The 26,579-nt window shown below is 53.0% G+C and overlaps 1 protein-coding gene across 2 annotated transcripts; it reads left to right on the top strand.

Moving 5' to 3' along the window:
* The first annotated feature begins 321 nt into the window (after positions 1-321).
* dchs1b (dachsous cadherin-related 1b) lies at positions 322-26,459 on the top strand. Of its 2 annotated transcripts, none has more exons than XM_089017102.1 (29): positions 322-339; positions 5,683-6,505; positions 6,582-6,779; positions 6,864-7,637; positions 14,758-14,946; positions 15,012-15,243; positions 15,325-15,561; positions 15,636-16,688; positions 16,756-16,943; positions 17,010-17,106; positions 17,172-17,329; positions 17,537-17,971; positions 18,105-18,400; positions 18,475-18,590; positions 18,942-19,181; positions 19,251-19,376; positions 19,455-19,664; positions 19,847-20,103; positions 20,195-20,401; positions 20,472-20,868; positions 20,939-21,052; positions 21,159-21,370; positions 21,434-21,585; positions 21,656-21,786; positions 21,956-22,242; positions 22,349-22,490; positions 23,168-23,339; positions 23,403-23,812; positions 23,890-26,459. In XM_089017102.1, exons 2-29 carry the CDS (start codon positions 5,696-5,698, stop codon positions 25,941-25,943), a joined length of 9,894 nt encoding a protein of 3,297 aa, XP_088873228.1. In that variant the 5' UTR covers positions 322-339; positions 5,683-5,695; the 3' UTR covers positions 25,944-26,459. The 2 variants fall into 2 exon arrangements, with proteins under 2 accessions (XP_088873228.1, XP_088873227.1); XM_089017101.1 differs by lacking the exon at positions 322-339 and adding an exon at positions 1,864-2,025.
* The last annotated feature ends 120 nt before the right edge of the window (positions 26,460-26,579 follow it).

Genomic DNA, 26,579 nt, shown 5'->3' with positions numbered 1-26,579 from the left:
TCAAGGCAGCCGCTGTCAAGGCGGCCATCTTGAAGTCAAAACAACAACAAAAATAACAAAAAATAATGTGACACAAACAGTCATTCAATTTAAAGTCATTGACCATGCCAAAATGTGTCCACTCCAGTGCCAGGGTTTTTGTCATTTTTACTTTAATTCCAGGATCTACACAAGATTGACTTTTAAAACGACACCAACATTGAATCATATTTTTGTTGTTTCTTGTGTTTCTTTTTTGCCAGCTGTCCAATTGTGGCTTTGGGCCTTTTGACGGACGGCGTCGCCGTTGGGACGAAACGCGTCCAAGAAGACGCGACGGAGGCCGCATCTTGGCAACAGGTCAGTTCCAGATGTTTTCTTTTTGTGGGTTTTATGACGGGACATAGTTGCGCAGGCGGTGGCAGCGGTGCGGGAAGCCATGGCCGCCAAACGTGTGTGTGTGTGTGTGGGGGGGGCGGGGCTTCCCCATCTGGGATTACTTAGTCCAATCATGGCGACGTGTCCCACACACGCCGAACGCCGTTTGGGACGATCGTTTTAGCAGCGAGTCCAACAAGAAGCGCTCTTCCCTTCACCCCACGTCACCCCCCGTCCCCCCCCCCCCCCAAGTGTGCGCTTGCTTCAAGCTGTTTGTCACTTCCAGTTCAAGGCGGCTGGAAATCCGATGCAAAACAACAAAACGCATTACTGTCCCATAGGAAACCATTAAAATGAGAATAATCCGTTCCCCGGTCTCCGTAAAACATCATTTTCTAGTAAATAAGCCTTGCAACAACACAAAATAGATCTTATTTGATGTATAATAAATGTGCTATTGCAACATAATTAAGGAAATAAACTGTACTATATAATGAATTCATTTTATTGACCTTTGTGATTGTCATTGATGACGATGCCTCTTGATGATATCCGAGTGAAGTTTCCATGCTTTCTTTGCTATAATACCCTCACTCACACTGTCCCCTGCTAGCTGCTTTTCATTCATCCAAATCAACAGAAGTTTTTCAACCTCTTCTATTGCCCGAGACCGTTGCCTAGACAACACACAAACACCCTTAGCCACACGTACCAATGGCCGACTTAGCGTACTGGTACTGGGACGCTAAGTCACTCAAACGTACGCCTCGTTGGTGCTGCTTCTTCTGCTCGACCGTCATTTTCTTTTGTGTCCTCTTCGGCTGAACACTAGCCTGCGGTGGGGTCTTTTTCGCTCCCATAACAGCAAAAGTACTCCACTCGATAACAAACCACAACTGCACTCAAAAGAAAACTAGTCCGCCAGCCACCGTGTGGTTTGGTGGCGTCCGCCGAGCACGAGTTTGAACTATATTCTCGCAAATTTGATGTTCGTAAGGCGAAAAGTTCATTAGCTAAAGTGTTCGTAAGCCGAGGTATCACCGTGTTTGAAAAAAAACCCTCTAAAATTTCACACACCCGCTTGCCCAAAATGAAAAACAAAAAAATCAAATATTCATTAAAAGCAAAGTGCTTTCACCTCAATTGAAATGTTCCGTTTGCTCCTCCCAAGCAGCCTTTTTGTCTCTCTCGGCACGTTCGCTTCCAATGACGAGGGGTTAATTGGGGGGGGGGGGGGCTCCTTCCTCCTTCCCCCACCATCCTCACTACCCAAAAGGAGGAGGAGGAAGGGGCGTGGGCCTGCAGGAGGAGAAGGAGGAGTGTCAGTGGAAGCGAACGAGGCGGGGGGGGGGAGCTTTCAGCAGGGCTGGGGGCTCACTCAGTCCACCAGTTAGTCACTCGGCGAATGGTCGCTCGTCTCCGGCGCGGAGGCTGGAGCAGCAACAGCCAAGACGGATTCAAACAAGATTTGCCGACAACAAGCGACCTGGACAGCCCCCCCCCCCAAACCCAGCAGCCCCCCTTTATGGAATTGCCCTCTTTGCCCCCCCCCCCCCCTTATTACCCCATTTGCTTCCCTTTATGTGGATTATTGTGTGAATGCCTTTTTTTGTCTTCTGCATCGCATCAGCTTGACGTCGGGGGCACCCCAACCACAAGCCAATGAAGGTAAGACCCCTCCCACCCCAAAAAAGCCCCCCCTCCTCCATATACACGCGTATACGCATGCACGCTGCCGGTAGCAAACAAGATGCAGCGTGCTGATTTGATATTTTGGGATGTGGGGGGGGGGGGGGATTCATGGGGGGGGGGGGTTGTATGGGGGTCGTGGGGGGGGGGGGGGGGTACAATCCTAATAGCAGATCTCGTTTGTCCAAACAATGAAACCTTGACTTGAACCCAAATGGACTCCAAATGCCATCGGGTCCTGATCAGGGTGCAGATGTGCCTTTAAGGGGCGCGACCCATTCAAGTCAGCTCAAGGGGCCTGCCGTGTGATTGGCTGTCGTTTACGGCGGCTCCTTTGCTGCTTCTGTCGTTCGGGTCACTGTATAAAAATGTGTGCGAGCGCTTGGCCACAAATTTGCCTTCATTCGTTAGCGCGCCGGCGTTAGCGTGGGGGCATTAGCGCGCCGGCGTTAGCATCACCGAATTGGGCATCTTTTAATGATGTCCTCAATTGATTTGAAAAGAGATGTTTTGGGGGTTGGTCAGGGGGCTTATCGGCCAAAGTCAACACAGGCGGCTGTTTGTGCGCAAACACAATGGACGGCGGCAAGATGGAGATTTACGCACTCTTATTTAAACGGACACAATGTTTGCTTTTTTTCCTCGCATAAGCCGCCAAAGAATTCCTTTTTTTTTTTTCTTTAACCCCCAAAAATCAGCCAGATCGAGCATTTCCATACATGATGGGGAGGGGACCTGGGAACGGATTATTCTCATTTGAATGGTTTCTTATGAGAAATAAATGTTTGGAAGACAAACTTTTCATCTTTCTTGGAACCAATTAAGTTTGTAAACTGAGTTATCATTGTATTTTGTGTAGTTTTAAGGCTTACTTAGTAGAAAATGATGTTTTATGGGGAATTGGGAACGGATTATTCTCATTTGAATGGTTTCTTATGGGAAATAAATGTTTGGCCGCCAAAGAACTCCTTTTTTTTTTTTTTTTTTTTTTTTTTTGAAAGCCCCAAAAATCAGCCAGATTGAGCATTTACATACATGATCGGTGGGGTGCGGGGTGGGTGGCGTTGCCATGGCAGCTGGCGCCGGTGGCCAACGGAAGCGACGGCAGGCAGGCGCCTTTGTCCCTCCCGCCGCCCGCCGACAAAAAGCCAAGCAAAGGCGTCCGCGGCAGGGATGCGGTTTTCCGAGGCCACTGCAAAATAGTCCGAAAGAAGTCTTTGTGGACATGTTTGGACATTTGTAAGACCTCCCCCCCCCCCAACAATTGCAGCGTGTAGTGAGGTGAGGTGAGGTGAGGGGGAGGGAGGGGTGACCAAGATGAATTGGTCTGGGCTCAGATGTCCCCCTCGTGCCTTTTTCATGAAGGCTCAACTTGCCATCGCCGTATGTCCAACAAACACCAAGCTCGGGGGCATCCTTGAGTTTTAGCTTTTCAATAATAATAATCCATTTCATTTATTAGCGCCTTTCAAAACTCTCAAGGTCACTTTGCAGTCACAGGGTAAGTTTTTTTCTGTGGGTGAGCAGTGGCAGCCATGCGCACCAGCGTTCACTCAACCTGGAAGTTACTCAAATAAATTAAAAGCTAGCTATCTAGCTAGCTATTAGATAGCTTATAGATAGCCAAATAGCCAATAGATAGCCAGCTAGCTAATGTAAGCGGAATCTGCAGAAACAAAATATTTCAATAAAATATTTGTTTTTCATTTGCTGCTAGTGTGAAAAAAAAGAAACGTAAAAAACATCTGTAATAAAAATTCTGAGCCTCAGCGTGTCCACGTTCCGTTTTTAGCTCCCATTTTAATGGCATGAAAATATTGGAGGTGACTCAGTTGGTCCCATTTCAAATGTGACCTTTGACCTTTTACTACCTTTCAACTGGCAGGCGTACGCCAAACCCTTCGTTTCCGTTCCGGGCGTTCAGAAACGCTTTTTCTGGCTTAGCACGTCGTCCAATCCTGATGGACTCGACGGATGCTTTCTGCAGAAGCTAACCGCGTTCCGTTCGGCCAAACCAAACAAGTGGAAAAAAAAAAGCCACAAAAAAAAAAACACACACACACACACACACACAGGGCGACCTCTGGCCTCGCTTACGTGTACAGTGATACATCAGCTCAAAAACTTAATAGGTTCCCAGAAAGTGTGTGTAAAGCGAAAAGTTCATCTTCCAAACATTTATTTTCCATAAGAAACCATTCAACTGAGAATAATCCGTTCCCAAGTCGCCATAAAACATCATTTTCTACTAAATAAGCCTTAAAACTACACAAAATATACCATATTTTACGTATAATAATTTTGCTATTGTAACATAATGAAAAAAAATAAACTGTACTATATAATAAAGTCATTTTCTTGACCTTTGTGATGGTCGTTAATGTAGTTGCCTCTTGAAGATATCCGAGTAAAGTTGCTGTGCTTTCTGGGCAATAATACCCTCACTCACACTATCCCCTGCTAGTTGCTTTTCGTTCATCCAACAGAAGTTCTTCAACCTCTTCTATTGCCTGAGACCGTTGCTTAGACAACACAGAAACACCCTTAGCCACACGTAGCAATTAGCGTATTGGTACTGGAATGCTAAGTCACTCAAACGCACACCTCGTTGGTGTTTTTCGATGATTTCCTTCTTCTGCTCGACCGTCATTTTCTTTTGTCAATCAACACAATTTGAAAAACCATCTTGTGGCTTTGCTAGCACGCCGTCGTCACGTGTCCTGGTTGCGCTCGCCTACTTTTTCATCCCAAAAACTAAAATGGCGTCGAGGGCCCCTCCAGATGTGGAGGGCCCGCCATCCGCGTCGTCTCCCGGGAGCCATCGAAGGATTATTAATGGCGCTACTTCGCGGGGGCGGCTGCTAAAACTAGCGCTAATGTGGTCACGCTAGGCGGCGAATGGCGCTTTGTGTTTGCTCGCAATAGCTCAAGTCGCTTTTAAATGAAATGTATTATTATGATTATGATGAAATAATAACAAGCAAAAGTCGTCGTCTTGTCGTGCTAATGGATCGACTTTGTTTTTCTTGCTCATACGGTTGCCAAAATGACGACTTTCCAGCAGAAAAAAAGAAATGGGAGCTGTCGGGGAAGCTAATCCTTTATGACCATGCTAACTCGAATAATAATCATCATAATAATAGATTTCATTTCCAACCGCCTTTCAAAACTGTCAAGGTTCACCTCGGCAGGATGTGTGACAGATGTGCAGGACATTCCCGGAGCTCAGAGTCCAAATTTTATTCGCACGGCGGGAACTGCCGAGCGCACCAACGCCGCTTTTGGGCCACGATACGGCTAACGCTAGCTCGGTGGTTGTTTTTGTTGGAAGGATTTCCAGCGGGTCGGCGCTCACCCGTGACGGCGTGCGTCCGTCAAGCGTTTCGATCTCTGTGGGGCTGTAAGCGTCCGGACGGAGGCCTCAGGAGGTCTCGGGAGGCCCGAGGTCTCGGTCTCAGGGCCAAGCTGCGCTCCCGCTTTGATCGCAAATATTCTGGCTCCGTAAATCACAAGCTGGAAAAAGAAAAGCTCCACTCCGGATCCCGTAGAGTCAAACAACGGGACTGCTAGCTGACGAAGGCGGTGTCGGGTTTCGCAAACGGGTTCTGAGATGACCCCCTTTGTCTTGGTTTTCAGGTGTAGCTGAGTCATGACTGTGACAAGCAAAGGGTCGCCAGGGCGGCCCGGCGTCTCGTCCTCTCGCTCTCCTGTGTGGCGACCACTCCTCCGCTTACCGGTCCTCCTCATCCTGCTCTGGTTGCCCGCCGCCCTCTCGGGGGCGCTGGAGCTGCAGCTGGATGAGGAGCAGCCGGCGGGCACCGTCGTCGGGGACATCGGGGCCGGGTTGCCGCCCGGCGAGACGGCCAGCCTCTACTTCATCTCGGACCACGAAGGCACGGGGGCGGGGAGCGACCTGAACATCGACGAGACCACCGGGATCATCACCACGGCGCGGCGGCTGGACCGCGAGCGGAGAGACCGCTACAGCTTCATCGCCGTCACCATGACGGGCGCCACCGTCCAGGTGGTCGTCACCGTCAACGACATCAACGATCACGCGCCGGAGTTCCCCAGAAGCAAAGTTCTTCTCAAGATTCCCGAGCACACGGCTCCGGGCACCCGGTTTTCCCTGGACCCGGCCGGCGACGCTGACAAGGACCGGTTCTCGACGCAGGGCTACTCCATCCGGGAGGGAAACGTGGGTCAGGTGTTCCGTTTGGAAACCAGGAAGGCCTCCAATAATCTGGACCTGGTCATCAGCGGTGCCCTGGACTGGGAGAAACGCTCGGCTTACACTCTGGTCTTGGAGGCCTTTGACGGGGGCTCGCCCAGGAGAGTCGGTTCCATGACTCTGGAGGTGGCCGTGACGGACATCAACGACCACGCGCCGGTCTTCAACCAGAGCCGATACCACGCCATCATTTCCGAGAGTCTTCCCCAAGGGAGCAGCATCCTCCAGGTCGGTCCACCAAATCTGCAAGAACAAGAAGGTCACCTCTGACTCAGGTGTTTGATTTTTGTTGCTGCTGTTTCAGGTCTTTGCCACAGACCGTGACGAAGGTGACAATGGCCTGGTCCTCTATGAGATCAACCGGCGGCAAAGTGATCCCGAGCGCTACTTTGTCATGGATCTCAAGTCTGGAGTCATCACGTTGAACAGACCGCTGGACTACGAGCTCAAGCGAGTGCACGAGCTGGTGGTCCAGGCCAGGGACAACGCCAGCCACCCGGAGGTAAAATGCCGTTTCCGGTGTAGACGGGCGGCTGACTGTCCGGCGTTCGAGCTCAGAAATGTTCATCTTACCCCCCCGCCCCAGGTGACCAACGCTTTTGTGACCATTCACGTACGCGACTACAACGACAACCAGCCCACCGTGACCATCATCTTCCTGAGCGAGGACGGTTCCCCCAAGATCTCGGAGGGCGCCCAACCGGGCCAGTACGTGGCCCGCATCTCCGTCACTGACCCGGACTACGGCGAGTACGCCAAGGTCAACGTGTCGCTGGAGGGCGGCGACGGCAAGTTTGCGCTCGCCACCAAGGACAGCGTCATCTACCTGATCTACGTGGACCAGGTCCTGGACCGGGAGGAGCGCGACTCCTACGACCTGCGGGTGATGGCCACCGACTCAGGGACGCCCCCCCTGCGGGCCGAGTCCTCGTTCACCATCCGGGTGACGGACGTCAACGACAACCCGCCTCTGTTTGACCAGCGGGCCTACAGACAGACCATCCCCGAGGCGGTCTACCCGGGCTCTTTTGTCCTTCAAGTCACCGCCCGGGATAAGGACCAAGGTCCCAACGGAGAAATCCGCTACAGTCTCCTGACGGGCGAGCACTCCCGCTCGGATTGGTTCTCGGTGGACGCGGTGACGGGCATCGTCACCACGGCCGGCGTCCTGGATTTCGAGTCGGAGCCGTCGCCCGGCGTGACGGTGGTGGCGACGGACGGCGGGCGGCCGCCGCTGTCGTCCACGGCGCGAGTGGACGTGCTGCTGCAGGACGCCAACGACAACGCGCCCGTCTTCTCCGCCAGCGCCTACAACGCCACCGTGGAGGAAAACGCTCCGCCCGGGACCTGCTTCCTCCAGGTACCGCCGCACGTCCGCACCCTTGCGCCAGCTCCTCCGTTCGTGACCGTCGCCATGGTGATGAGGGAAAAGGCGGCGGCTTGACCACCACCTCCCGCCCCCGCCCGTGTGTGGGGGGAGCTTGGAACATTTGTCACCCCGTGAAGGGGCCTGCGATGATGTCATCCGGACGCCATAGGTCAAAGTCATCATTCAGCCGTAACTACGGCAACGGGTCTCTGAGGACTACATGGAGGTCAAAAGGGGGGACGGGGGGGGGGGGGGGAGGTTTTGGCGTCATGACACGATGAACGGCATCGTTGCATCTTCACGAGTTAGAATCCGACAGCAGATTTGTTTTTGGTTTCGTGACTAATTTAGATTTTGGGTGCAGTTCCGCTGCGCCGCGAGGTGAATAGATAGCAAATATATAGCAAATAAAGTGCTAGCTAGGTAGCCAGCTAAATAGCTAGATAGCTAACTAGATTGCTCGCTAGATAGCCAGTGAGATACATAGTAACTCAAATAGATAGAAAGCTAGCTAGATAACTACTTCTTTTCCTTTCGGCTTTTCCCTTCAAGGGAAAGTGTCCTCCATGATAGCTAATAGCTAGCTAACTAGAAAGATCTATAGATAGCTAGCTACTTTAGCGCCGGGCTATGTGGCATCCTGTCTTTCTTTCGCAGCATCTGCTGTCAATTTTCTTGTTGTTGTTTTGGTTTGGAAGCGACATTTGCGATTTATTGATCGCACTTCAATCTTTGCACGCTGCCCCATTTGGACTCGATCGGCCTTTTGCGTCCCCGAATGAGCCCCAAACTGCTCAAATTGGATAATCACCCCCCCCCAACCCCTCCCCCACATACACACACCAGCTGCTGTATCTTGAATTCAAAGGCAGGCCAACGAGGGGGGTGTCATCGGCTTTCTATCTCACACATCCACAGAACCAGGTGAAGGTCGCTGCCGTCTTTTGTCTGTCGGCGTCATTTGGGTGGATGGATGAGCAAAGCCCTCCACTCGACCCACCCGCCGTCATCTGCTCACAATCGTGTGTGTGTTTGCGAATAATTCTTGTTATCCACCCCAGACGAACGAGATTCAGAGTCCATGGCCTTCCGTTTTTTTGGGGGGATTTCCAGTTGTTAGCATGAGCTAATCGCTAATCTGCCCTATTTTTTTCTCCTCGGGCGACATGATTAGCATGTTTCCATTGCTTGAAAATCCCGTTAGCCGGACGTTTCATTTAGCCGAGTGGAATCCGAGCGCTTCCTGCCTTCCGCCATCGGCGTCATTTGGGCGACGACGCGACGATAATGACAAGCAGATGCCGCGTGACGTCGCTTCAAATGGGAGATGAGCACAGTTTTTGAGTAGAAGATCAGTGAGTTTCAATTGACGTTGGTCGGAAGGAAGCGGAATGAGCATGAAGAGGTGCCCGTGTTACGTGTTAGGGAAGCTAGCAGGAAGTTAGCGGAAAGCTAGCAAAAAGTTAGCGAAAAGCTAGCGGAAAGCGTTTCTCGCCACTGTGCGAGTAGAGAAGGCCGTTGGGGGACGGCATTTTGGGAAAGGGTGCAAATCCTCAAGTCAAAGCGAGCGCAGCTGTTTGCCACCTCGCCGTTTCCAACAATCTAATTGCGGTTTTCAATTTCCACCGCCGCGTGCCGACGCGTTTGGTCACGTCTGCTCCTTCTGGCCGTATCGGGTTGCGTCTGGTTCTCTCCGCTCAAGATCCGGTTTCAGAAAGGGATAAATCCCTTCGCAAAACGCCGGGCGCTTTGATGGAGTCCGACGCACGCAGCGTTTGGGTTTGGGTGCCGACAAAACCGGGCGGTTTCCGTTAGCCGGTCGCGGATGGCGGCGCCGGTGGGAGAAAGTCCAAGGCCCCCCGCGAAGGCTCCCGGGACTTGTTTATCTGCCTTCCGCCGCCATCGGGACCTCAGACGTCCGCTTCCTTCCGCCGCGTATCGTCTCCGGCAGACGTCCGCTTTCGCCGTCTTGACAATAGCGGTCCAGCCGGCGGTTTCCTGCGCTTCCGTCCTTGGCGTTCTGGAAGTCCAGAGATGAGTCAAGGATGGAGGCCAGTTTGGCGCCGAGGCCTGGGAAAGTTCTTACGTCGGACTCGTTCAAAAGACCGAGCGTTTGATTGGTGATTCCTGGCCAGACTCCGCCCCCCACTAATCAGGAAGCCATCTTGTCCCGGGTGATCTTCTGCGGTCTGTCAAATTGACGAGACCTCTACTTTCAGCCGCCAGGGATTTTGAAATCCTAATCTCCATCTCGGACCCGGTCCGCCTGGTTGCGCTCAAAGGCGGCTTTGATCGGACTCATAATCTTCTGTCGGACTCCCAGGCAGCTTTGTGTTGACCCCTTGTCCCCGAGCCCGTAGACCCCCCCCCCCACCTTCCCCGCCACGTGATACGGTTGCGACCGAGTCGGTGCCAAACGACGCCGGAGGTCCGCTTGCACCCGTGATCCGGCCCCCACCCTGTCCCCCCCTACCTGTAATCTTCCGGCGTGAACCCGGCAACCTCCGCTTTCGGTCCTTATCGCTCACATCAGGGCTGTGCAAATACTTTGTTAGCGGGCTTCGCTAGACTTCTTGGGACTCGACGTCTCCATTGTCAGACTACAAAAGTTGGATTCTTGTAGTTGTAGTTCTTCTTCTTCTCTAGACTGTTTTGTCCAGTTCAACAGCAGTTTTCTTTTGCGTCTCGGATATCAGTCCCCAAATCCTTCGGTCAGACCGGAAAAGTAACCTTGGTGAAATGAGGACGAGGTCAAGTGGCGGGATCCAACGCACCACCCGGGCTGCCTCCACGACGTTCCTGCGTGGGGTTGAAGCCCCGCTCGGAAGGGACCAACTTAAGTGGTTCCCAGAAAGTGTGTGTAAAGCGAAAAGTTTGTCTGCCAAGCATTTATTTCCCATTAGAAACCATTCAAATGAGAATAATCCGTTCCCAGGTCTCCTTCTTCTGCTCGACCGTCATTTTCTTTTGTGTCGTCTTTGGTTTAACGCCAGCCTGTGGTGGGGTATTTTTCGCTCGCATAAAAGCAAAAGCAATCCACTCGATAACAAACTACGTCTGCACTCAAAAAAAGTGGGTGTGGAAAACTAGTCCGCCAACCACCGTGGCGCTGTTCGACTGTGTGGTTTGGTGTTCATCTGCCAAAAACTAGTCCGCCTGCCACCGTGGCGCTGTTCGACCGTGTGGTTAGGTTCGTCCGGCGAAAACTAGTTCGTATGCCGAGATTATATTCTCGCAAATTTAATGTTCGTAAGCCGAAAAGTTTGTGAGCTAAAGCCTTCGTAAACCGCTCATCTCCAATCCGTCTGGTGCCGGGAAAAGATCGGCATGTGAGGGATGAGCGGGGATCTTAACCTCGCTAACAGGAATGCTAACCACTTAGCTTTTCTCGCATTTCCTGTGGGTGTGCAAACAATGTTGCCTTGTTGTACGTATTCAATTTTAGCTCTGCGGCGTCTCACCCAACAAAAATACGGCGAGAAGCAGTTGACGGAGCACTTTTCCCCCCTTTGCCGCTCTGGAATGCCACAAGAATTTGCCTTGAAGCCGCCATACAAGCGCTAATCGTAGCCTTTTTGCATTTGGTTGGGAAGCATGAAGCCGTTCCAAACAAGTTTAGCATCTCGGATTGTGAACAATTCGGATTGAATTTTGTTTTTATGGCAATTTTTTAAAATGGGTTGAAGGGCTTTTCTGCAGGGCAGGCAGCTAACGGCGTTAAGCTAGCCACCGTCAACTTCGCTGTGGGGTTTTTCAGCAAAATAACCGCTACAATAATAATAATAATAATAATAATATTTCATTTCTAAGCGCCTTTCAAAACTCTCATAGTCACTTTAAAGTCACAGGATAAGTTTTTATGCGGGTGAGCAGCGGCAGCCACACGCGCCAGTGCTCACTCAACCCGGAAGTAACGCAAATAGATAGAAAGCTCGCTAGCGAGCTAATAGATAGATAATAGCTAGCTAGTTAGATAGCCGGCCCGGGATCTAGATAGCCAGCTAGCTAGATAGCTGAGAGATAGCTAGCTAGATAGCTAGCCAGTCAGCTAGACAGCTAATAGATAGCTAATAGATAGCAAATAGATACAGTAGCTAGCATCTTGCTTTGTGATCACAGCGATTTTTTTGTTCTTTTGACTTCAAGATGGCGCCACGAGAGTGGCTACCTTTCCAGCAGCACCTGTATTATATTTTTCTACTTCTTTCTTTCCTTTTCTCTTCTTTTCATCACGTTTGCTGCTGTGAAATGTCAATTTCTCCACTGCGAGACAAATTAAGATACATCCAATCCAAAATAAAAAGCACAAACAATGTGACTCCAAAGTTGAGGGAGGACGTTGAGCCGCACGAAATTAGCTTAGCGTGGTCTTAACATTACAACGCTAGCGTCTGCTTCCTTTGCACCAATGTTGTTGACCTTGTTAATGACTTTTGTCCGCTCTCACGGCTCTCGAACCGTTGTTAGCTTTTCTCCCGGTGATTAAAAGGAACCAAAGCGCTTTTATTTTGGACTTTTTGAAGACGCAAAGTGGCTACGCTTAGCGCAACATCAAAGTCGCCGGTTTGGGGTTTGGTCCTTGCGGCTTGGCATTTTCTTCAAGCGGAAAGGAAAGAAAAGCAGCGACTTTCCCCCTTCGGAGAACAAGCGACCGCAAACAAAAACATGGACGAAAATGGCCGCCGCCGCCGCTGATGTAAGACGTGAGCGGCGGGCGGCGTGACGACAGCCGTTTGCGACGCCGTTCGAGCTTGACACACAAAACGCGGACGGTCCGAGCCGGAAATTTCCATGCTAGCTTCAATGTTGTGACTGAGCAGCAAGATTATTATTTAGCATGATGTTCCTAATTGATGCAAATGACCCCTGACCCCCACAAATACAGTCATACCTCGGCTAACGAACGCTTTATCTAACGAACTTTTTGGCTCACTGAACATTAAATTCGCGGGAAAATAATCTTGGCCAACAAACTAGTTTTCGGCGGACGAATCAAACCACGCGAGGCTGGCAGACACATTTTCTTTGAGTGCAGATGTGGTTTGTTATCGCGTGGAGTACTTTTTTCTATTATGGGACGAAAAAAGACCCCACCACAGGCTAATGTTAAGCCGAAGAGGACACAAAACAAAATTCTGGGCGAGCAGAAGAAGGAGATCTTCCAAAAACACCAACAAGGTGTGCATTTGTGTGACTTAGCGTCCCAGTACCAGTACGCTAATTGCTACGTGTGGCTAACGGTGTTTGTGTGTTGTCTAAGCAACGGTCTCAGGCAATAGAAGAGGTTGAAAAACTTGTGTTGATTTGGATGAACGAAAAGCAGCCAGCAGGGGACAGTGTGAGTGAGGGTATTATCGCCGAGAAAGCACAGCAACTTCACTAGGATATCATCAACGACCATCGCAAAGGTCAGTAAAACCACTTTATTATATAGTATAGTTTATTTATTTTATTATAATCCAATAGTACATTTATTAGACATAAAATAAGATCTATTTTTGTGTAGTTTTAAGGCTTATTTAGTAGAAAATGATGTTTTATAGGGACCTGGGAACGGATTATTCTCATTTTAATGGTTTCTAATGTGAAATAAATATTTGGAAGATGAACTTTTCGCCTTACACACACTTTCTGGGAACCAATTAAATTCGTGAGCTGAGGTATCACTGTATATCGAGGTACCCCCCCCCCCCCCGCTTCAACTCTCAACCCTCTCGGAATGGCAGTAATAATTTCCAGCTGCGAAGGGCTCATGAACGCAGCGGCTGTAACGCGGGTGTTGAAAGCAGATGCGCCGCAGCAAAAAGGAAAAACCGGAGGAGGCCTTCAACTTTCAAGGTCTCGTCTTCTCATCTCCCCTTTTGTTTCTTTGCCAAAAGCAAAAAACTCTCAAGGTCACTTTACAATCACAGGACAATTTTTCTGTGGGTGAGCAGTGGCAACGTTCACTCAACCCAGAAGTAACTCAAATTGATAGAAAGCTAGCTAGTGAGCCAATCGAGATGAGAGATGAGAGATGAGATGAGAGATAATAATAATAATAATAATAATAATAATAATAATAATAATAATAATACATTTCACACAAATCAACACAACAAGGAACCGGCAAAAATTTGTGGGCGTGATTGACGGGCGGCTACGATTGCCGCCTCTGTTGCGATTGTTGCCCTTCACATTCCACCTGTTGCTACGCGCGTCTCGAATTTATGACCTTTTGCCGACGTAAAATGCGGCGCGCTAATAAATCTCTGCTTACTTAAAAGATGAAGCCCGAAGCATGTCGGCTAAATTGATGTTAGCGCCTTCATGTGGCGCGCAGCTGTTTTGGACGCATGGGGAGGGAGGTATAATCATAATAATAATAATAATAATCATAATACATTTCATTTGTAAGCTCAAGGTCACTTTACAGTCACTGGATCAGTTTTTCTGTGGGTGAGCAGCGGCAGCCACACGCCCCAGCGTTCACTCAACCCGGAATACATCAAAGAAATAAAAAGCTAGCTAGCTAATAGATGGCCAACAGATAGTTAGCTAGGCCTTCACTCAACCCGGAAGTAACCCAGATAGAAAGCTATCTAGCTAATAGACAGCTAATAGATAGCTAAATGACTCGGATAGAAAGCTAGCTATCGAATAGATAGCTAACAGATAGCTAGTTAGGCCTTCACTCAACCTGGAAGTAACTCAGATAGAAAGCTAGCTAGCTAATAGACAGATAATTCGATAAATAAGTAACTCGGCTAGAAAGCTAGCTAGCTAATAGATAGCTAAAAGATAGCTCGCTATGCCTTCACTCAACCCGAAGTAACTCAGATAGAAAGCTAGCTAGCTAATAGACAGCTAATAGATAGCTAAGTAACTCGGATAGAAATCTAGCTAGCTAATAGCTAGCTAACAGATAGCTAGCTATGCCTTCATTAGACCCGGAAGTAACTCAGATAAAAAGCTAGCTAGCTATATAAACCCCGTCCCCCTTGTTTTTTTGTCTTTTGTACCCGTTTCAACAAAGTTGGCGTAGTTTGTAGACCTGTCAGGATTTCGCCACCATATTTGGACAACTTTGAAGACGGTCTCCACGGGTTTTTCTGGTCTCCTTTCCCCTCAGGTGTCGGCCACGGACGGCGACCGCGGTTCCTTCGGCGCGGTGTCCTACGCGTTGGCCTCCGGGTCGAGCGCCGCGGCGTCCTCCCACTTCGCCATCGACAAGGAGAGCGGTCAGCTGTGCATCACGGCGCCGTTGGACCGGGACGACGGCGTCGAGGCGTTTGAGCTGACGGTCACGGCGACCGACGGGGTGAGAGCGAACGTTTCCGACCGTCGGCCAACACGTCGGTTCCATGAGGGTTTTTCCCTTTTCAGGGCGGCCGGAGCGCTGCGGTCGGCGTGAGGGTGTCGCTGGTCGACGTCAACGACAACCGGCCCGCCTTCTACCCTCTCCTGTACGAGGTCAGCCTGAGTGCACACAGCGCCCCCGGAACCTCCGTGGTCAGGGTGACGGCCCGAGACCCGGACGCCGGTGAGAACGGGCGGGTGATCTACAAGGAGGCATCCGGGGGCGCGTCCGCCTTCTTCACCCTCAACCAGGACACAGGTACGATGGGGCGTTTACAAAGTAGGGTGGGCAACCTGGACCCAGTCCCCACATGAGGGTTTTGTTGGCCCCCATCCTCAGGCGTGATCTCCCTTTCGCGCTCGCTTCACGGCAAAGCAAACTCGCTCATCGCCATGGTGATATCGGCCCGGGACGGCGGCGGCCTGATGGCTCCGGCGGACGCCAGGGTGAACGTGAGCGTGGTGGGGGGCTCCGTGTCATTGCCCGTCTTCGAGCAGCCGCAGTACTTCTTCACCGTGTCGGAAGATGTCCTCCGCGGCACGGCGGTGGGAGTGGTCCGCGCCGCCACCAAACCAGGTTTGGGAAACGCCAGCTCGCCGCGTAGCGTCGCCGTGGCCGTTTTCCATTCCCCTTTGTGTTTTTTGGTTCAGGTCACGCCAAAGACGTCTCTTACGCCATCGCCTCTGGAGATCCCGACGGGTACTTCACCGTGGACAGTGCAACCGGAACCATCCGCACCACACTCCCCTTAGACCATGAAACCCGACCAAGGCTGGACCTGGAGATCCAGGCGCGCTCGGGCTCCCCGCCCGCTTTCGGGACCAGTCGAGTGCGCATTTCCATCTCGGACGTGAACGACAATGCGCCGACGTTCCTCCCCTCCTCGTCAGAGTCCCTCCTCCTTCCCGAGGTGGCCAAGATGGGGATGGTCATCTACCGCATTCGAGCTTCGGACGAGGACTCCGGCCATAACGGTCAGCTGAGCTTCCACCTTCTGTCAGCCGGCGTTACGGGCGGCAGCGGGCAAAGGACTTTCGGCGTGGACCGCGGGAGCGGTGAGGTGCGTCTGATCGGAGCTCTGTCCTACGAAAGCATCCCCCGCTACGACCTCCTGGTGGTGGCCAAAGACGGCGGAGTGCCTCAGCGGAGCTCCACCTTCACCCTGGTGGTTCACGTCCAGGCGCAGGATGAGCGAGGCCCCCACTTTGACACGCTGACCTACCGCGTGGAGCTGCGAGAGAATGCACCTCTCAACACGCGCTTCCTCCAGGTTCGAGCGCTCAACAGGGAGGCATTCGCCAACGGGAAAAGCCCCACCTTGTCTTCCGACATCTCCTACCACCTGCGCCCCGACGGCGACGCGGCCGGATTTGGCATTGCGCCGGTCAGCGGTTGGCTCTTTGTGCGAAGCTCCCTGGACCGCGAGGTCAAAGACGTGTACCTGTTGACGGTGGTGGCCACCACGACCCAGGGTGGGACCGGCGGGACGGGAAGCTCCACAGTCAGGGTGACGGTGACGGATGAAAATGACAACTCACCCAAGCTGAATCAGGAAAGGGTGTTCTTGGCGGTGCGGGAGAACCTGCTGGCAGGTACGGGCTTCGGCAGGGTGTCCGCGACGGACCGGGATGCGGGACCCAACGCCCGACTGACCTACAGGCTGCTGCACCCCGACAGAAACTTTCAGATCAACTCGCAGACTGGTGAGGACGCACATCGACCCGCCCAATTGTTCCGACTCACTTCCCGGGTTTTGTTCTTCCCTTCCAGGGGAAATTAGCACTCGCCAGGCCCTGGACCGGGAGCAGCACTCCAGCTTCCGCTTGACGGTGGTCGTGCAGGATGGCGGCACGCCCCCCCGCAGCGCCACCGGCACCGCCCACGTCATCGTGCTGGACGAAAACGACCACGCGCCCACTTTCGCCCACGCCCGTGCTGGCAGGGAGCTCGTCTTTCAGGTTGAACTCTGGAGATTTGCCAGGCCATATGCGGCGCAGATGTTCAAAGAATGTTCTGAATTGCAGGTGAACGAGGGGGTACCCCCTGGCACTGTCATAGGCACGATGTCCGCCAAGGACCCGGATGAAGGCGAAAACGGCACCGTTGACTACTCTTTAGCAGGCAAGACTGGATTTGGTTTTTCGTGGGGACAGGCTTGCTTTTCTCACCATTATTTTCCTCCAAAGGCTCCAGAGTGGAGCGCTTCTCCCTGAACGCCGCCACCGGGGAGCTCCGGACCGCCGCCCCGCTGAGGTGGGCGGAACGTGCCGAGTACACCCTGACCGTCACCGCCGCCGACCACGGGACACCCAGTCTCAGATCCACCTGCCAGCTGCGGATACAAGTAATCAGGCATCCTTGACAATCGCTTTTCAGAGTCAAAACCAGTTGGACTAAAATCCACTCGAGTTTTTTTTCTAGCTGCTGGGCTTTCACAATCCCTCAAGGCCTTTTTGTAATGGCTAAGACCCAGACTCATGACCTTCACCATCAAATCATCTGAAACGGAGCGATTGGAGCCGACAGGTCTTTTTTCTCTCCTGATCTGCAGGTTCTGAGCTCGGCCACATCGACCCCAAAGGCCAACGTCCTGTCCGTGGTACTTCAAGTGGTCGAAGGAACTCCTCCGGGATCCGTCGTGGGCTCGGTGCACCGCCGGTCCGAAGGCAGCGTCCCTGAAGGGCGGGTCACCTACCTGGTGGTGGGTGGGACAGACAAGGATGGGACGTTCATGGTGGACCGCTTGAAGGGTGACGTGTACCTGGTGCACGAACTCGACTATGAGAAGGCATCCGAGTACACGCTGCACGTGGAGGTCTCCGACTTCTCCCGGGCCTTTCCTGGCAGTCATTTGGTGAACCTGCGTGTTCAGGTGCAGGACACCAATGACCATCGGCCGAGGTTCACAGAAGATCCCGTGACCATCGTCGTCCCAGAGAACCTGCAGCCGGGAACCTCCATTTACACGTTCCGGGCAGTGGATGAGGTACCCAAGCGCAGACCCAAACATACCCAAACGAGTCCCTATAACTGTGCTCATGGAACAGATGTTGGTTCAAGCTTTGCGTCAGTGAACCTCACCTCCTTCCTCCCCCGTCTTCTAAATGGTCTCCACACAGGACGGCAGCCGTCCCAACAGTGAGCTGCGTTACTCCATGGAGAGCCTGTGGCCCAACAAGGCCGACCTGCTTCAACTGGACCCTGTGACTGGCATCCTCACCTTGGGGGAGACGCCGGACCGCGAGACCACTCGGTCTCTCCACATGGTTGTCCGGGCCACCGATCAAGCGGGGGATCCAGCGCAGAGGCGATGCGGTTCGGTCACTGCGCAGGTGTTCATCACCGACCGTAACGACAACAGCCCAATCTTCAGCTCGCCGGCGGCCATCAGTGTGATGGAGGATCAGCCCGTCGGGTACGTTAGCTCGTAGCTTAAAGTTTGGGCTTGAAAAAGGATCCGTAATTGAACTTTTCTTTATTCCGGGACAGCTTTGTAATGGTGCACGTGATGGCTCGGGACGCGGACGAAGGGGAGAACGGCCGAGTGTCGTACAGAATCCGGATGGGAAACGCTGCCGGTCACTTTAGCCTGAACCCAAACACCGGTAAGTTTCACCAAGTGTGAGGTCCGGAGAAGCCCACCTGGCCTGATCCGGGAGGCAGATCTTTATCAACATCCGCACTTGAGGAGCTTTCTTGTGATAATATTTTACCTCGGTGGTGCCTGAGGTTGAGGTCAGCTACTTGCTTGATGGGATTTCCAGATGTAGCAAAAGTCGACTTACTGGCTGCGAGTCTCTTTAGACTGCCGGTTGTTTTCTCAGACGCCATACCGCTTTAAGAGTAGATGAGTACTATAAAAAATGTACTCCAAGGGCTAATCCAGATAACGCTACGATAAAGTGTCTCAGTCAATCAAAATAAAGAGTAGAGTAAATGGTTCAAACACCCCACAGGTTCTCTGTCCATCTCGAAAGCTCTGGACCGAGAGCAGCAGGAGGTCTTTAACTTGACGGTGGTCGCGGAGGATGGCGGTACGCCTGCGCTCTCCACCTCCCAGGATCTCCGCGTGCAAGTGATGGACGTCAACGACGAGGCTCCTGTATTCCAGAAGGCAGACTTTGAGACCCGGGTCCTGGAAAACCAAGGACCCGGCACCGCGGTGCTGACGGTGGTGGCCACCGACAGGGATCAAGGTTTGGTTTTTGGGATGACGCCGCAAAGATCCGATTGGAACGCGTCCTCATCGGCCTGTTTTCACGCAGGGTCCAACGGGCACGTCACATTCGGCGGGGTGACGGAGGAAGGCTTCGTAATCAACCCGGCCACCGGTGTCATCACCACCACCAAGGAGCTGGACAAAGAGCTTCGGGATCACTATGTTCTCACGGGTACTCACCAAACATGACACGCCACCAAAAATCATCCAAGCGATTGCCGTAGCCAACCACATCCGTCTTTCGGGGCAGTGTACGCCCAGGACGGAGGTCTGCCCCCCAACTTTGCCAAGGCAACGGTGCGGGTGGAGGTCGGTGACGTGAACGACAACGCTCCGGTGTTTGCCCAGCCGTGGTACGGCTTGGAGGTCCCCGAGAACCAGGACCCCGTGGATCTGTGCTTCCTCAAGGCCGGCGACCCGGACTCGGGTGCCGGTGGGGAGTTGGAGTACAGGATTACCGGTGAGAGTCATTCCGACAGGCCCTCTTGTCAAATATTTTAGTAGTCCGCTAGCACTACGCGCCGGCTTCTTTGGACGGGTCTGGCCCAAGTCTGGCTTTTGATGTCGGACTTTCAAAGGAGTGCTTGCCTCCTTGCCGCTGAAACCTTTTTTTCTCATCTTCTCAACAACTGCTCCCTCCAGCCGGAGACCCGGATGGGGATTTCCAGCTCCACGCCAGCACAGGAGCCCTGTCCACCCACCGGGGCCTGGACAGGGAGACCAAGGCCGAGTACACCCTGGAGGTGACGGCCACGGATAGAGGGCACCCGCCTCTCAGTACTGTGATCACGGTGGACGTCCGAGTGCTGGATGTCAATGACAACGCCCCCGATTTTGGCAAGAACACCTACAGTGCCGACGTTTCGGAGGATGCTGTCGTGGGTTCGCAAATCTTGACGGTAGAGAGAGACCTATTTTCCTGATGCCGTCATTTGTTGAATCCTATTTTTGCAATCTGCTGAGTTGTATATTTCCCCGATGACTTTCCAGGTGTCCGCTACTGATGTTGACGAGGACGTGAACGGGAAAGTACTGTACTTCCTTAGCCCCGAGGCCGACTGCGCGTTTGCGGTGGACGAGCGCACGGGCAGCATCACCACGTCGGCCCCCCTGGATCGCGAGAGGAAAGCATCGTACAACTTCAGGGTGTTTGCCACCGACCTTTCCCCGGCTTCGCCCAGGAACTCGTCCGCTCAGGTGCGTTTAAAATGGTGCCAACCAACCGAACTGCCTTGAAATCGACAACCTTGTTGACCTTGGCTTCCAGGTGAGTGTCACCATCGTGGACATCAACGACAACACGCCCGTCTTCATCCAAGACCCGCTGGTCATCGAGGTATCAAGAGATAGGTCCCAGGGGGTTCTGGCCACCATGAAGGCCGAGGACAAGGACTTTGGGGCCAACGGCTCCGTGTTTTATCGCTTCGCCGCCCCCGTGAAGGGCTTCGGCATCAACTCACTGACCGGACAGATCCGGGCCACCGAGCCTCTGGACACTCTGTCCCAGGCTCAGAGGACCCTCATCGTGGAGGCCATGGATCAGGGCACCCCGGCCCAGTCTGCGCAGGGGGTTGTGGTGATCTACGTAAAGGAAGTGGAGTACAACGGCATTCGTTTCTCCAGGAACGCCAGAGATGTCAGCATACCGGAGAACGCAGCTAAAGGTCTCACATAGTCCAGCATTCGCCAAGACGAGGATCGTGATCTGATTGTTTTTATTGCTCCTGTAATCAGGTACAGCCGTTGTCCAGGCTCAGGCCCGGTATCCAGATGGAAATCGCAAGGGGATCAGCTACAGCATCTTCAGCGGAAACAGACAGCAAGTCTTCAGAATCAGCTCGTCTACAGGTGAACACCGTTGCTCACACTCTCTAAATGTCGGCGCAGGGAAGCGAGACGGAAACCAGACCTACATTTAAAAAAAAACACGGTCCTTCGTCCGTGCGTTGCATAGGGGAAATCTGGGTGCAGAGCGCCAAGGGACTGGACTTTGAGGACGCACCCAGGCTACGTCTGGTGGTGAAAGCCGAGACGGTGTCGTCAACCTCCTTCACCGCCATCAACTTGATGCTGCAGGACGTCAACGACAACCTGCCTCGCTTCCAGCTGCAAAACTATGTGGCCTACATGAGGGAGGCCCGCGGATACATTACGCCCATAATCCAGGTAACCGTCGCCTACTCGCTACCGGCTCGTTCAGGGTTTTTAACCGCTATGGACCTTTCCCAGGTCATGGCCGAGGACGCGGACCAGGGCCAGAACGGTCAGGTGACTTACTCCATTCAGTCATCGGCCATGAGTGGATTGTTTAAGATTGATCCGATGACGGGGAGCATTACCACCACGGCCATCATGGACCGAGAGATCTTCACCCAGACCAAGTAAGAAGGCAAAGAAACCGGGATGGGATTTAAAGGCAGCCCTATTCACTCTACGACCATCCCCGCCCAGGCTGGTGATAACGGCAACCGATAGAGGAAGCCCGCGACTGGCGGGCTCGGCGACGCTGACCGTGATCATCGTGGACCAGAATGACAACAGTCCCACTATTCCCTTGCCGCAAGAAATCCGCATCTTCGAAAGTACTTGAGAATCCTACTTTACGTACGCAGTGGTACCTTGACTCGGACAATGTTTTGCTTTGTTTCGCGATACTTCGAATAGTCGATGTTGACCTAACCTGTCAGGGTACCACCAAACAGTTTTGTATTGGCACTCTGAAAGGAATTAACGGGACTATGCGCTTACCAGATGCACTCATCGGTACCGAGATCACCCTGGTGACGGGGAACGATGTCGACTCCGGTCCCGCTCTGGCCTACTCGCTACATTTGGACCCGAGCGCCACAGGCAAGTTTGGGATCCATCGCTACACTGGAGCCGTTTCACTCATCGCCCCGCTGGACTTTGAAGAGAAGACGTGCTACGCGGTAACCGTCCGAGCCACCGACAGTCAGCACCACACGGAGGCCAACCTCACCATCGTGGTCGAGGACGTCAACGACAACGTTCCCGCCTTCACTCAGGACCTCTACCAGGTAAGACGAACCGGTTTCAGTCCAGAAACATTCTTGGTCAGTCTAAAACTTTGAACCAGGTGACCTGTACTCCCAACGACTGTTCTTCCCGCCATTCCCACCCCAGGTGACCTTAGCCGAGCACACGCCAGCTGGCGGGGTGGTCGTCACGGTAACAGCGACCGACAGAGACGACGGAGAGAACGGAAGGATCACCTACAGCGTGATGTCCTCCACTCAGGAGGGCTTTCACGTCGATCCTAATAACGGTAGACAAACGCCGCCTCCGGCCGGGAAGTCAAACTTCAGTCACACCTCAGCTCACAAACTTAATTGGTTCCCAGAAAGTGTGTGTAATGCGAAAAGTTTGTCTTACAAACCATAATTTTGCATAATAAGCTATTAAAATGAGAATAATCCGTTCCCAGGTCCCTATAAAACATCATTTTCTACCAAATAAGCCTTAAAACTACACAAAATAGACCTTATTTTATGTATAATTAATACGCTATTGTATTGTAATGAAAGAAATAAACTGTACTGTACAATAAAATCGTTTTATTGACCTTTGTGATGGTCGTTGACGTACTTGCCACTTGATGATATCCGAGTGAAGTTGCTGTGCTTTCAGAAGTTTTTCAACCTTTTCTATTGCCTGAGACCGTAGCAATAGTCGACTTAGCATACTGGTACTGGGACGCTAAGTCACACAAACGCACACCTCAGTGTTTAATAATAATAATAATAATAATAATAATAATAATAATAATAATAATCGCAAAAGTACTCCACTCGATAACAAACCACGTCTGCACTCAAAGAAAGTGGGTGTGGAAAACGAATTTAATGTTCGTAAGGTGAAAAGTTCGTGAGCTAAAGCGTTTGTAAGCTGAGTTATCACTGTATCTGATTCTTTCATTTTCTGACATTTTTCGGCCTTTTTCAGGTTCTTTGTTCATCAGCCACCGAGCCGAGTTTGATCCCGAACGCCCTTGCGTCAATGTCGTCATCGAGGCTCGCGACGGCGGCTCGCCACCGCGTTCTTCCCTCGCCACCGTGCGGGTTCAAATCACCGACATCAACGACAACGCCCCCGTCTTCCACCAATCAGAGTACAGGTCAGTTTCCATTTGAAAGAGTCCAATAGCAATTAAAAAGTGACCCTTTATTGTAACTTTCAGGGCGCAGGTTCCGGAGGACGCCATCCCCGGAGTGACGGTTTTGACATTGGAGGCCTTTGACAGCGACCTCTCCCGGGAAAACTGCGGCTTGGACTTTGCCGTGGCCAGCGGCAATGAGGGCAACGCTTTCCGGATGGAGAGCAGCGTACGCTTTCTGGAGGGTCGAGGATTCCAAACGGTGGGAACGCTGCTGTTGGCCGAGGCTCTGGATTTTGAAGCCAAAGCCCTGTACAACCTCACTGTGGTGGCGTCGGACCGCGGCGTACCTCGCCGGAGCTCCAGCGTGGCCGCCGTGATTACTGTCGGCGACGTGAACGACAACCGGCCGCTTTTCAGCAGGGCGGAATACGTGGTGGCGTTGAGCGAAGGGGCTCTTACCGGGACCGAGATCATCAGATTGACCGCGACAGGTACCAACAACTTTTCCCGGTTGGACTTCTTGAGCTTACGTTTGACCGAGAACCGTTTTATCGCCCGTTTCCTCCAGATCCAGACTCAACGCCCAACGCGGAGGTCCAGTATGCCATAAGCTCCGGGAACGAGGTGAATCTTTTCACCGTGGACCAGTGGACCGGAGCCTTGCGACTTCAGCGGGCATTGGATCGCGAGCACCAGTCCACCCACAGGGTCATCGTCCAGGCCACGGACGGTCAAGGGAATTTGGCTCTGGTTCCCGTGGTTGTCGAGGTCAACGACGTGAACGACAATCAACCTTTTTTCCCGGTGGAGGTCTTGACGGCAAGCATCAGAGAGAACCGGCCGGCGAATTCGGCCGTGACGGTTCTCCACGCCGTCGACCGCGATGCGGGCGTCTTCGGCCGGCTGAGGTACTTCATGGCGGAGGGGTCGCCTGCAGGAAAGGACTTTAGCGTGGATGCCTCCACCGGAGAGATCAGGAGCAGGAACCCCTTCGACTTTGAGAAAATCAATTCCTACGACTTTCTGGCCCTGGCGGTGGACGCGGGAAACCACTCCGCCACCGTGACGGTGCAGGTGTTTGTCACCGGCGAGGACGAATACGACCCGCTTTTCACGTCCTACGATTTCTCCTTTGAAGTTCCAGAAGATGCCAGGAAAGGTCAGAGCATCGGCCAGGTCCAAGCCCGAGACGAGGACGGGGGCGCCGACGGGATCGTCCTCTACTCATTCCCTACGAGCTCCCCGTACTTTGAAGTCAACAAAACCACCGGGGTGATTTTCCTCAAGCTGGACAGCTCGGGGGGTGGGCACAGTGGCGGCGGCGACGGATCTGGTCGGGCCAAAAGGGAACCTCGCCTGATGACTCTGGACGTGAGAGCTCACAGTCCTCTGGACGGTTCTCGCCACACCGCGGCGCAGGTCTCCATCGACGTGACAAACACGGGCTTCGGCCTGGCCCTCGACGTGAACGTCTTGCTGATTATCATCATCGGTGTGTCGCTCGGCGTAACCGTGCTGCTGGCCATCTTGGCGGCGGTGGTCTTTCTGGTCAAGTCGCGCAGGAGGAAGAAAGCCCAGAACGCCGCAAACAGAAATGCGGCCTCGGGATCCACCCCGAAGAACTTAGACGATTGCGGCTCGGGACAAGGCGGGGACAGAATCTACCACCAGGCCTTGCCGGGCTACGTTGGAGACCAGGTGGGTGGCGGCGGGGGTCCGTATGCAAGAGGAGGGTCTCTGGATCCATCTCACTCCAGCGGGAGAGGATCGGCCGAGGCGGCGGAGGATGACGAAATTCGCATGATAAACGAGTACCCCCGCGTGGCCTCCATCAGCTCCTCCATGCAGGAGCACATCTCCGCCAGGGGTCCGGACTCCGGCATTCAGCAGGACGCCGACCAGCTCTCGGACGTCTCCTGTGAGCCGGCGGCCTTGGACGGCAGATCTTGGCTCAAAGGCAAAAAACTGGGCGGCGGTCTGAGCGGAACGCTACTCTCGGGCCACCTCCCGGCCTACGGGGACGATGGAGGCGGCTATCTGGGAGTGTCCCGGGGCCTCAATATTTCCATCCCCAAGGACTACGCCTTCCCCGAGGACGGAAAACCGTCCGTGGACGGTTCCCTCACCGCGATCGTCGCCAGCGACGAGGAACTCCGCGGAAGCTACAACTGGGACTACCTCCTTAACTGGTGCCCTCAGTTCCAGCCGCTGGCCAACGTCTTCACGGAGATCGCGAGACTGAAGGACGAGACGGCCCAGCAGAACCCCAACGCCCGGCAGCCTTTCCAGCCCAAACCTAAACCGGATCCCAAACCTCGGATCGACCCGCCTCCGCTCATCACCTCGGTGGCCCACCCGGGGGCCATGTCGGTGCCGCCCAAGGTGCCCGCCATGGGACGGACGTTCCCCCACTTGATGTCCCTACGCCGGTCGCCCATCAGCCACGAGGGTTCCATTTCGTCGGCGGCCATGTCGCCCAGCTTTTCGCCGTCGCTTTCCCCGCTGGCGACACGCTCGCCCGCCGTCTCCCCTTTCGGTGTCAACCAAGCACCCTCGGCGTCCTTGATTAGCACCCGCGAGCCCTCTTCGGACCGGAGTCCAGATCACGAGATCAGAATATGAGGGAAAAGGCTCGAACGTGAGCCTCAAATCGAGGTCTGCACTTTTATAAACGGACGGCTTTATCGTCCCCGGACCCCAGTTTGAGAACCGCCGGTTTGTCCGAACCACATGGTGGTGACTTGGGGACGGCCTTGTGGTTGGTTTTTGCGGTCCCTCGCTGGCGGGCCAGAAAGCAGTTTTTCGTCCGTCTGAAATCATCGGGGAACAAAAAAACGAGTGCCAACGAATTGTTTTGATGGACAGACGTCAAGGTCGTTTCTTTGCTTGATATTGACGATATTGATTTGAGATTGTATTTGTGCGTTTTTGTATTAGGATGACTAGGCCGTGTGCATCTGGGATTGTTAGCCGACTAGCATTGGGACAGATTTGCCACTACGTTATTTATACGATCAATGAAGTGGGGGGAGGGGGGTTGTATTGGTTGTTGATTTTTGTGTGAAATTGCATTTGAAAGCGGTTTCCAGCGGGATCGCCTCCGTGTCTTGACCACTAAAGTGCTTCCTACGTTGATAACCATGGTGTTCAATCTTAGCACAAAGGGAAATACAGTGATTCCTCATCTTACGAACGCTTTAGCTCACGAACTTTTCACCTTATGAACATAAAAGTCGCGAAAATATAATCTTGGCATAC

The sequence above is a fragment of the Hippocampus bargibanti genome, linkage group LG16 (genome assembly GCF_051943395.1).
Source record: "Hippocampus bargibanti isolate YZ-2025 linkage group LG16, ASM5194339v1, whole genome shotgun sequence".
Taxonomy (NCBI): Eukaryota; Metazoa; Chordata; class Actinopteri; order Syngnathiformes; family Syngnathidae; genus Hippocampus; species Hippocampus bargibanti.
Note: the sequence above shows the minus strand (reverse complement) of the source record. Positions and strands in the feature narration are given on the sequence as shown.

Coding starts and splice junctions, on each gene's coding strand:
- dchs1b (XM_089017102.1), top strand. CDS start 5,696: ATGACTGTGACAAGCAAAGGGTCGCCAGGGCGGCCCGGCGTCTCGTCC. Junction 17,107..17,171: donor CGTTGACTACTCTTTAGCAG/GCAAGACTGGAT, acceptor TTTCCTCCAAAG/GCTCCAGAGTGGAGCGCTTC. Junction 22,491..23,167: donor TCACGTCGATCCTAATAACG/GTAGACAAACGC, acceptor GGCCTTTTTCAG/GTTCTTTGTTCATCAGCCAC.